The sequence below is a fragment of the Bacillus rossius genome, chromosome 1, assembly GCF_032445375.1.
Source record: "Bacillus rossius redtenbacheri isolate Brsri chromosome 1, Brsri_v3, whole genome shotgun sequence".
In the NCBI taxonomy this organism is placed as follows: domain Eukaryota; kingdom Metazoa; phylum Arthropoda; class Insecta; order Phasmatodea; family Bacillidae; genus Bacillus; species Bacillus rossius.
The window spans coordinates 296,447,148-296,459,726 of NC_086330.1; the positions used below are offsets into that span (position 1 = coordinate 296,447,148).

The 12,579-nt window shown below is 39.0% G+C and overlaps 2 protein-coding genes across 5 annotated transcripts in view; both read right to left on the reverse strand.

Moving 5' to 3' along the window:
• Nucleotides 1–12,579, reverse strand: part of LOC134527781 (solute carrier family 35 member E1 homolog) — a 308,654-nt gene that overhangs the window by 275,845 nt on the left and 20,230 nt on the right. The window lies entirely within an intron of this gene.
• LOC134527780 (probable phosphoserine aminotransferase) overlaps nt 1–12,579 on the reverse strand; it is a 44,985-nt gene that overhangs the window by 20,468 nt on the left and 11,938 nt on the right. For both annotated transcript variants that reach the window (XM_063360720.1, XM_063360721.1), the window contains exon 2: nt 8,947–9,077. In XM_063360720.1, coding sequence (XP_063216790.1) covers nt 8,947–9,077 — 131 coding nt within the window. The remainder of the gene's footprint in view (nt 1–8,946; nt 9,078–12,579) is intronic.

Below are 12,579 nucleotides of genomic sequence, written 5' to 3' on the forward strand. Positions count from 1 at the left end.
AAACTGATTTAGTCTTGTTTTCTGTGGAAATTATTTTTCTGTATACATATTTTTATTTTATTTAGTTTCGTAATTCTTTCCATGACAAACAGTGCAAAACTGCAATGGTGTATGTCCAAAAGACTTCACTGAATCAAAATTCCCCATTGCATCAAACATTCAAAGAACAGGTCATAAATAATTAACCAATTGTAAAACTTCGAAGCATTTTTTTTCTTGTGTGTTTATTATATAACATGCACATTACTTTTGTGTTCCAGCAGAAGTTTTGTACTTTAATTTTAATACTTTTAAGTTGCTTTATGTAGCGTTTCTAAGCATGTAGCAGCGACTCGTCACTTAATCTAATTTGACAGCACTGTGAAACTTCATGACTGATTCTAAGTCACTCGCAGTTTAAACGGAGTTATGAAAATTAAAAGGATCTTGCATTGTTGAATAATGTAGTATATTACAACCAACGTGTTTGACGTGAGCTATTTACTAGCCTGTCGCATTGTCTGGAACATACCTAACTCGACCACCGGGAGACAAATGTAACAACATCAATGAGCCACTTTTAATACATGGACGGTTTCACCTCTTATTTTCTTCCCACCCTTTTTTAGGCTAACAATTTTGACAAAAGTATCCATCTTTTCAGAGCTACAAGTCGGGAAGAGGAAATTTCACAAGAGATGTACTGCGTGCCTGTAGCCAAAAATGTATTATCAGAAACATTCGTAAATGGCGAGTGCGAAATCGAAAGCGCGTGTGCTGCTAATCTGGAAATTCCAGGAGTTCCAGAAAATCTTGACGATGTTTTATAAGATCATTATACTGAGGAATACATTTTCAGTAATACAAAAGATGCTTCACTGACTAGCGCAGAAACCAAAAAAGAAGACAGTCATGAGATTTGTGGATGGAGGATAATAGATGTTAGTTACTTCCTTCAACAGATTGTGGATATAGATGAGCACCCTATTACACAGTGTTCCTTTAAGCACATGCGCCTTTTATCGGAAAGCTACACCCGAAGTATTACTGGACGACAGTTCAGGAATAGTAGAAGTGAAGTGTTCGTATGGTATAATGTCTGTGCACCCTACCGATGCCATAATGGCGGGAAAATTTCAAGCTGTGAAATTTTTGGAAGGAAATTACATTATGAACCAAAAACATAACTATTACTAAGTTCAAGGACAACTTCAGATCACAAAAAAAGATTATTGTATTTTTTCCATTTGGACTCCTCTCGGGCTGCACACCATTCGCGTAGAACGTGATGATAATTTCTGGGAAAACGAAATTAAAGAAAAACTTTGTACATTTTACATGGAATGCCTTCTCCCCGAGATTGTTGATCCCCGCTTTCCACGCTCAATGCCAATTAGGAATCCCAAGAGTATCGAGGAAGCACAGAAAAATCGTTTGGCCAAAACTGCAAGGAAAAGAATAATAGAAATCAAATGTATTTGTAGAAGCCACGTGATTTTGTTTCATTGCATTTTAAATATGAAATTAGCTTACTTTAATTAAAAATAATAAAAAATAAAATGTGCTCATCAAACACTACTGTATTCTGCATATAATTTTAATGCATTATATGAACGACTTGTGTGTATAGCCACACAAACGCATTTAAGTTTTTTTATGTCAGTTATTGTTGTAGTATTGTTGTGGTTAACTGATGTAGAATAGCATTTGTTTTCTCATTGTGTGATATATGCTTGTAAAATTGACATAGCTTAATACTTTTAATTTAAACTTTTGCCAAGTGCTGGAAGCAAAGTGACCAATTTATTTGTCTATTAAGATATTAATTATGTGGTTATGGTACTCAAAATTACCTGTTTCATATAACAGAAAATTAGCTATTTTCGTCTACGAGAACGTTCATTATGCTGAAAACTAACAGTACTCGTATTGGACATCTTTTAATTGTGTTTTGTTTGTGACATTGCTTTTTATGACTCCTACATTTATAAGATTTATTTTGGTTGTGCCATACACATTTCTTACTCCTAGTATCTAACTATTACAAAGTATTTACGAATTTGCCAACTTTACTACAAGATTTGGTTATTCTAGCAATGATGTCCTTGTTTTACTGTGTACCATTGAAATATCTGATCTATGAATTAACTATATTATGACTTCAAGATTTATTTACTGTCAAAATAAGGTATGTAATGTTTGGCAAATTGTTTGGGAATTTATATGAAAATGGATAGGCTGACTTGGTTTTTTATTGTTAGGCTAAATTAATTTAAAGTGGTAATTACATTATTTAAAGTACTTTATATCAATGCACAAAATAAAATTTTTGCGAATGTGTTAACATGTTTTTATGTATAGGCTACTTAGATAGCCAATTCCTACCCTTTTTTTTAATATGGTATTCTTAGTCCGTACTCTCTATCCAAATAATTCTTTATAAAATAATTAATGATACAGTTAAATGACGAAGGCGAACGTAAAAAAAGGCAGTCAATGAAGTAAAGTTTATTGGTGTAAAGCTGGAAATAAATAAATTTTAAAAAATGTGTTCAAGTAAGCTAATGAGGGTTAGAAGTTTTTAGAATTTCTCCCAGAGATCCTTTCGATTAGATAAGGTGCATAAACTCAAGGCGTGAACTGGGTTAAAAGCTAGTTTTCAAAATCTCAAAGAACACTAACTATAATAAAACATTGCTACTCTAAAAATCAATATAGTCTTACAAACTATCAAGGTTTTCTTTTGCACACACTGCTTTATTATTGAAAAACGCATACCTCAACGACAAAGTTATTCAGACATTTATTAATAATGTTACGAACGTGACATTGGCCGGGACATGTGCAGGTGCAGAGCTGGCTGGCGACTGCCGCAATATGATATGTGCCGTGCGCGCCTAGAAGATAAAAAGGATTGTCGCTTTCCTCCCTCCTTCCCAGCACTCCCCGCGCGGCGCCCTGCCTTTGACACGTAACTGACACCGGACAGCTGGGAGTTGCGCGAGCCGCCGACACGTGTTTTCGAGAGATTTCTGCCCTCGGGACGGCTCGGAGCGACGCGACAGGCCCCGGCCGCGCTAGCAAGTTCTGGAAATTGCGGCTGATAGATAAAACAAGGACGGCGGCCTCGAGAGAGTCAGTCTGAGTCTGAGTGAGTGAGTGAGTGGAGTCGGGAGTTTTCCCGCAGTGGAGTTTCCGGGCGATAGAGTCGCGGGCGCGGCGGAGTCCCGAACGAAGTTGTGAGCGAGGAGTCGGGTGGATCCTCGGCGAAGGCAAGTGTCGTCGGCGGCGGCGGAGTGTGGCGACGGAGTCCCGCTGCGGAGACCCACGAGGGGTGCTGCGGCGAGAGTTGCGCCGGAAGTGCGGCCCAGCGAGGTGTGTGAAACGAGTGACTGGGGAATTGACATTTCTTTAAGTGTAATTAATTAACTGCCAATTTAGAAGGTTATTTGTAAGTGACAAGTAGTGGTAATAAATAAAACTGTGTGTGGAATAAAATCTATTAATTGGGCTATCCTTTACGAACCCCCGCAGGTAAATCGTAACATTTTGGTGTCAGAAGTGGGATAGCCCCAATTAATAGATTTAGGATTCAGTTAAGAAATAGAATTTAGTTTTTCGAGAATAAAGTTAGTGTTTAGAATTTTAGTGAATTTAGAATTTCTAGAGTTAGTTTGAGTAACCTGTAGTTAGTGTTAATTTTGAATGTAAGAGAGTTACAGTTGGGTTGGTTAGAAGTTTCGTCAAGGTAATTCAAAATTAATAACAGTAATATAAATACATAATTATTTTTATTATTTAATTAGTAAAAGCTTTAGAGCGAAATGGCTGCTGAAGAGGTTAGTGTAGAAGATATCAGGGAGATAAGGGTTGCCCTGGAAGAAATGTTAGCCAGTATGAAGAACGAAACGAAGAATGAAATGAAGAGTGGCAAGGACGAAATGATAAATGAAATGAAGAACCGCCAAGAAGAGATAAAGAACACTGTGAAGACCGAATTCGAAGACATCAAGAGAAACCAAGAAGAGATGCGAAACGAAATCGTTGCTGCACATGAAGAAATGAAGAAGGTGGATGAAACCAGCATCTATTTGGAAGGAAAAGTGCAGTGTTTGAAGCAGCATCTTGCAGATCAAGAGCAACAGCTAGCCGAACTTAAAGAAATGGTGGCACAACAGCTATCTCAGCTCAAGCAGACCACTGAACAGCATGTAGCAGCTGTAACTGAAGAGTGCCGTCGGATGATCAAGGAAACTGCATCGGCTACGAAAAGGAGCAGTTATTCTGGAGATTTGAAGGTGGAAGGCGCAACCTGTCACCCAAAATTCAAGCCACCCACCTTTGATGGCCAATCGTCATGGGCTGCTTACAGGCGACAGTTTGAGGCAGCTGCTGAAATGAATGGCTGGTACGATGAAGAAAAGGCTACGGCACTCGTCTTGGCCCTGCGAGGATCTCCACTAGAGCTACTGCAGGCCATACCAGTTACAGACCAGAAAGACTATGGAGTATTAGTAGAGGCCCTTGAGCTGAGGTATGGTGACCGACATATGGGCGAGGTGTACAGAACAGCCCTGAAGACACGTCAGCAGGGATCTTCGGAAACCCTCCAAGAGTTCAAAGTCGACATCGAGCGACTCGTGCACCTCGCCTACCCAGAAGCACCAACAGAGTTCCATCAACTGCTAGCCACCAGTGCTTTTATAGACGGGCTTAGAGATGTGGATGTTCAGCTAACTCTTCGGTTGGCCCGCCACAAAAACATTTGCGATGCTCTTGTTCACGCCCTGGAAATCGAAGCTGCCTGCATTGCCTCAAGAAACATGAGTATCAGAGCGAGACAGGCTGTGATAGAACCTTACCAACAAGCGGATAGTCACTCAGATACTAATGAAGAGATTATACTTGGAACACTGAAGGAGCTGTTGAATGGATCTCAGTTTCAGAAAACAAGGGGAAGACAGCGGTGCTTCGTCTGCAAAGAACTAGGACACATCGGCGCGAGTGTCCGAATAGTGGTAGGAAGCCCAAGGGAGAAGCACATCGCTGTGACACAACGATCGAACAGGAGAAGAGTCTACCGGTCCGACGGAGTAGAGGTCGCCCACGATGTTACGCGTGTCGAGAAAGAGGGCACGTCCAACATGACTGCCCGAATCGTGTGAAGAAACCGAAGGATGAAGGACATCGTAGTGATAGCCGGATTAAGGAGGGTGCTAACTCACTGGTTAAAGGAACGGGAAGTCACCTACAGTGTTCTGCTTCTGCGTGCCAACAAGGGTATTCTCAAGGGAGGTGCCCGGAATGGGAGCATGTTCAGCGGGGTTGCCTGGTGGAAAAGGAAGCGCCACAGCAGCAGGTGCAGAACAGCGAGACCTATAGTCACCGCAAAGCTGGCATACGGACCCGGAAAGTCGAAGGATGGCCGCGATGTTACATCTGTCAGAAAGTGGGCCATATTCAGTACACATGCCCGCTGCGTAGGATGGCTTCACCGCATGGCTCACAACAGAGCTGTGTTACCTGTTCGGGACGAACAGGTTTAAGGAGGGGGCAATGTTACGAACGTGACATTGGCCGGGACATGTGCAGGTGCAGAGCTGGCTGGCGACTGCCGCAATATGATATGTGCCGTGCGCGCCTGGAAGATAAAAAGGATTGTCGCTTTCCTCCCTCCTTCCCAGCACTCCCCGCGCGGCGCCCTGCCTTTGACACGTAACTGACACCGGACAGCTGGGAGTTGCGCGAGCCGCCGACACGTGTTTTCGAGAGATTTCTGCCCTCGGGACGGCTCGGAGCGACACGACAGGCCCCGGCCGCGCTAGCAAGTTCTGGAAATTGCGGCTGATAGATAAAACAAGGACGGCGGCCTCGAGAGAGTCAGTCTGAGTCTGAGTGAGTGAGTGAGTGGAGTCGGGAGTTTTCCCGCGGTGGAGTTTCCGGGCGATAGAGTCGCGGGCGCGGCGGAGTCCCGAACGAAGTTGTGAGCGAGGAGTCGGGTGGATCCTCGGCGAAGGCAAGTGTCGTCGGCGGCGGCGGAGTGTGGCGACGGAGTCCCGCGGCGGAGACCCACGAGGGGTGCTGCGGCGAGAGTTGCGCCGGAAGTGCGGCCCAGCGAGGTGTGTGAAACGAGTGACTGGGGAATTGACATTTCTTTAAGTGTAATTAATTAACTGCCAATTTAGAAGGTTATTTGTAAGTGACAAGTAGTGGTAATAAATAAAACTGTGTGTGTGATAAAAATATTTAATTGGGCTATCCTTTACGAACCCGCAGGTAAATCGTAACAATAACAACACATACCATACTAAACTCAAAGAACGCTGATTTACATAGCGCCATGTAAGCTACAATGAAAATTATTAAAAATAAAATCAATATCATAAGAAAATAGCAATGCTTATAGAAAAAATTTGTGTACATCACTATTTGTTAGAGTCACATATTATGGAATTTTTAAATAAAACGCACAACATTCCATTATAAAATAAAAAAGGACTGGCAATTTATGAAAATTTTAAGTTCTGTCAGTTTAGATTTAACGTTTAGCAAATCATAAAATAAGAGCAATTTTTATGAGTACGCTTTACGTCGTCTCATTGACGGTGAGGTGATTATAGATGGTTTCGCACAACTCTAAACAAGAACAGGGTTTGGAGAAATAATCGGCCATGGCTTGTGCTAAGGAATCAACCCAACATTTGTCTAGAGTAATTTCTGGAAACCATTGAAAACCTAATGCAGGATGGCTAGACTGAGAATCGAACCCGAGTCTCCCTAGATGTGAGTCAAATGTGTTACCGTTGCGACATCTCTCTCGGTATATAAATCCCTTCATCAATGTCTCACGCTGTGTCAAGCCCCTGCCCCGAGCTCCCGGCAGGACGACAACTGTCATTCATAATGGCCACCCAAGTTTGTAGGGGCAGACAACTGGTTTGAGGATGGCTGGTCAAGGAAGGAGTGGAGAGAAAGAAACAGAAGAAGCAAGTCTGCAAACTAGGTCGCCACCACCCCCTACCCCCGTCACATTCCAGTCCCGCCACCCAGCCAGCCATACAGCCACGCTTCGGAGTTTACCTGGGTAGTGTTACTGACTCTCAAGTGGGCGCTTATTGGCATCCCACACGCCGGGCTTACAATAACACGTGCACATGTGGGCAAAACAGGAAGAAAACAATATCATTGGTACTGAGATTAATTACGTGCCACGGGCCACATGCCTATCATACACATAATTAAATAAAAAGTAAAACTGTGAGGACACTTAACGCACGACTGGTTTACGTGATGTCCAGAGCCAGGTGGTGATCAAGTTCTCATGCGAGAGACCGAACTCACCTCGGGTGGCAATGCAATGTGACTGAGGGAGCAATCGCTACCAAGGCTGCTGGACAGCGCGTCTGACACCAAGTTGAAATGACCATTAGGTCATTCATATTCGTGCTGTTTTTAATATATTAATATAAAAAAACTTGCATTTCTAAAATCATGAAAAAGTTACAGCCTCAAAAACATGTAGTGAATTTACTTATCAAGATTATGGTTTTTAAAAATTATAAAATACTGGGATGGCCTTTGGCAAGTTCGGGTCTGTTTCTGTAGAGTTATTACTCAAATAAAATAAATATGTATAATGTTTGCGGGATCCTGAAATACTAGGTACGCTTGCAGATTAAAGAATGATATTTAGTTTAAAATATTAATACTGTTCGAAAAGGGAATGAGGCACTAACTCTAAGGTGCCCTCTTGCGGTAGTTGGGGTGGTGGCGTGCTATAAAACACATGTCAATCACAAGTCGCTGGCGGGAGGTTCAAAAGTGCCACGAGGATGGAAGGGGTGTGAGGGGTGGTGACATCGGGTTCTGTGGGGATGTAGTCCCAAACAATGTCAAGCCCTTGAATAATGGTAATGATGAGTACATGAAAAATTCATAATGGCATGTAAGACCAGAGATTTAAAGAGCTGTTTTTCGCCTGTTTTGCTAAAATGTCTTGTAGACAATGAGGTTTTTGAGGATGGTGACCCATGGCACAAACCAGGAATGTCGGGAAGGATCGGCTATGGCGTATATGAGGAACCATCCTCAAATTTGCCTGTAGCATTTCTTATTAAATTTATTAATTGATCTATTTATAATTAATAAATTTATTAATCTATCAATTAATTGATATTAATTAATTATTCATCAATTTATTTATTAATTCATGTTACTTTCATTTGTTAATTCAGTCATAAATTTATTCAATAATTCATTTGTTCACAAAATATATGTTTTCATTTATTTGATCATTCATTTATATAATTATTTTTATAAATTTATTTAATTAGTAATTATTTAACTTATTCATACAGCACTAGGTCAGTTCACAATGTCGTGTTTTAAAATAGTAAAAAAAACTTAATAAAAAAATTAATATTATACAAAAAACTACAAACATCAATTACAGAGAGAAATAATATTAAAAAATGTAATGTTTACACCATAATATAAAAAAAATTGGTCTGTACATTGACTTCAAATTTTTTTACTGTATACAGATATAGTTGGTCATAATTTCTTAGGTAGTGTTCACATTTTGAGCGTAACACCACTGTTAATGCAACTGGGTGGAACGAGATATTGAGATGAAGAAGCAATGGAATGCAAATGGCAAGGGTTACAAGAGAACCCCAATAAAAACCCCAAACAACCGAAATGGAAAATCTATGAAGCTCCTCATATTCCCTGGTCCCTCGACGACAACATATGAATACGTCACTGGAGCATTCTGGAGGAACTGCGTTCAAATGCTGGGATGGGTCCTTACTGTGTGCTTCCCCAGATTCCTTGAACTGTGTTGTTGAATTCATCAGTCTCGAATGACAGTGCTATCTTATGAGACGTTAGGCATAAATTTTAATAAAAATAAAATCTAACTACATGTAATACAGACCTTAAAAATAGGAGATAATTTGTACTTACAGCAGTTCACGAAGAGTGTTATGCGCGCCATCGTTGATCTTCGCGTACTCCGCCCCACGGTGGCTCAACTCCATCACACTCATCTTTGTGTTGTTGTAGTTCAACAAGTCCCGTTGAACCTCCAACATGACCTGCAACAGGATTTGAAAACTTAGGTACAGGAAGCTAAACAGACCCAAATCTCCTACACAGGTAACTTAAGGGCTATTTATAAAATTTATAATACCTGCATTGCATTAGTTGTTCTGTAACAAATACTTTTAACAGATAATCACTAAGTATACTTAATACAATGGATGTAAAATTTGTACAGGTGATAATAATAAACAATAACTTGCGTGACTTTTTATATCCATTATATTACACTTAGTGGATATCTGTTGAAAATATTTGTAAGAGAACAACAAAAGCATGGGAGGTACTGTGTAAGAATTTCGGTTTTAGCCTGATGTGGTCGGGAATTTGCTTTCGGATGTTCGAACAATTAATGGGCACCACCATGTCTGAAGGACACGGACCCTATAACCATTAGTGCAGTCACCATTAACACCTGCACCTGGCCCGCTTTCAGTGTCGGTCACGCTATAGATGTTAAAGAAGTGGACTCTCATTGGCGTCCCACACGCCGGGCTTAAATTAACTCGTGCACACGTGGGCGAAACAGGAACAACACTATATCTTTGGTACTGAGATTAATTATGTACCAAGGGGCAAATGCCTATCGTACACATAATTAATAAGAGGTAAAACTGTGAAGGTGTTTAGTGCCGGCTGGTTTAAGTGATGTCCAGAGCCAAGTAGTAATCAAGTCCTAGTGCGAGACACCTGCTTCACCGTCATGTTCAGCCAGGTTGTCTACAGGTCAGGGAAGTCACATACAAGCAATGAATCTGAAGGACCGTTTACAAAAGTAGCAATAAAGTCCCAAAGTAACTGTGTTGGTGCTGAAAGTCTAGAATATTAATTTTCCAGCAGCCTTTTGCTAACTCGCGGTTTTTTAGTTGCCTCTCTCCAGTTTACAGTTACACTATTTCGACTGATTTCAGATTTTTATTAATAAATATTTGGAAATGAGATTATAAAGTCAATTATGCATGCTGTGTTCCAGCCTTAAAAACCCAGAACACTTCTAGTGAGTGACCACAATGGGATTAGTTAACTGTAATGAAAATTGCAGTTACTGCCATTCAACCCTAACATTAAAATTCTTGTAATAGGCTAATTATTACTTCATCCTACCGAATAAGCCAGAATATAGGTTGGTAATTAAAAAAAATCATACAAAAACTAGGGACACTGCCCATATGTGAGGCGTTGAAAAAACTAATGTCTTGTCCTAAACTCGGATAATGTGTAATATATACATTAAAAACTTATTTGACCACGGTGTTGTACTTTCATGCTAATGCAACTATGGAATGAGTTCAAATTTTGTACTTACTAACACCATTTTGCTCACAGCTGCGATGCTTGTGTAAAGTGTAACAAAAAAGATAAGATTTTGTGTTCAGTTCTAGGGATTAAATATAAAACTTATATCAGCGTGTGCTTTACTTACATTGGAAAACCAATCAAATGTATAACTTTGTTAGAGTGCAAAAGTATATTCACAAATATTAGAAAAAATCTAAAATAATTATTTACAAAAATTTAGTCTTGCATTACGTTGATGTACATTGCATCAAGCAGTTCAAAAGTCGAGCATAACATGCCAGGTCTACAAAAATAAGTGTTGTGAAATAATGATAACCTCCAGAACTTTGCCTCCCATTTCTTGATTTACACAAGATGCTTTACGGGAAGGGGTTTGCTCCAAAGAAAAACACCAGCCCCCCCCCCCCCCCCCCTCAAACACACACACACACACACACCAAGGTTTATTAAGGCACGGAGGAGAGAGTTTACCACTATTGAACATAAAAAGTACCCAAACAATTTCAGGGTTCCCACTTCCTTATTTCAGCCAAGTTTCCCTAGTTTTCCCTGTTCTACCCACACATATAAAATTTACTATAAAAAGATTTCCTGCACAATAAACAATTTGCAGTTTTCCTGCATAACAAACAGTTTGCACGGTTATCATTTCCATCAACACTAAGTAACCTACTCTGCCAGTCTCAATTACTTTTTTATCAACCAACTTTGATTCTGCTTATCTCTTGTTTACTTAATGTTTTTAGAAATCAAATACAGGTATTATATGAAAATTACTAACAATTTTCTAACCAAGATATTGAAATTACCTGAGTTTTCCCTTTTTTTTCTCCAGATTTTCCAGTCTGCACAAGCCTTGAATGTACTTTTCTGGGCTATTCATTATTTTACTAGAAACCCATTTAAACATTTATTGGTTACCTATGCTATGGAATATAAAACCAATAAAAAAAAATATCAGCAACATTTATTCATTCACGGTCTATCATTTTTATGTAGTTATGTTGAAATAGTTAATGCCAAAAAGATATTATTTTATGTTAATAATTTACAATTCAGTTCCAGTATTTTACTGCAGTAATCGTTAAACAAAAAAAATTAAATTGCACTGTTTAGGTTTGAAAACTTTATATTTTTCAGTTTTCATGAACACAACCAGCATTGTTACTTGGTATGAAATAGCGCCCAATGACTGTCCCATAAAAAAATTAATGAAATGACATTTGGATTAAACCAATGTTTTTCTCAGCATCAGTAAACTTTTAAGTGAGTATAATTTTTAGATTAAAAACAAGATTATAAAATGTTAGAGCTAAAGTAGTAGTTTAAAATGATTTATAAAATAGTTTTTTTTAAATCTTGTGTATTTATTTGTAACAAAAGGAATTTTTAAAGTACACTTTAATCATATTAGTTATTACTATTACTGCAGTAATATTTTTTTACAAATTTTTAAGTAACTCACAATAAATTAGCACTACTTCAGTGGTCTACAAACTGTCCTTAAAATGTGTTCGGATGAGAGTAATTTAATGGCAGGAACCACAGTTTAAGTTGCGATTGTAACATATTGGCCAGCAACCATCTCCAGTTCTAGGTAATTCATCTAACAGCAGCTCGCCTCGGTGTTCGTCACGGTTAACAGGTGAACATACCTGCCAACCTACGGAGATCAGAAATCTTGAGGTTTGTAAATATTTAATTTCAGTAAATACGTTAAATATAACATCGGCTTAGAATGAAAACCTCAAATCTCACAAATCACAAACTGCACAGATTATTGTAGTTTTCTCATTTAACATGCATGATTTCTTCCTTCCTCTCCAGAACACAGAATATACATTTTTATTGTCTTTTGGCTGACAAATAGTTAAGATAGAAGGTTTTCTACTTTCTACCTAATAATGCAATACATATACATACACACACATCTATAAAGAGGTTTTCATTCTAAGCCAAAGAAAATTGTTATGTACAACATGTGTGAGCACAATTACAGGCAGTCTAAAAATACAGAGAGAATCAGGACATTTTCAGGATGTTAATATATTTTGTATTTAATTTTTTTTTAACTTTCAATTTTTTATAATTTACATAGGGTGAAAATTTGTACATAACAAGCAAATTTAAACATAATACAAATTTATCTACTAATTGCAGGAAGAAGCCAATGTTTAACCAAATTAAACAGCTAAACAA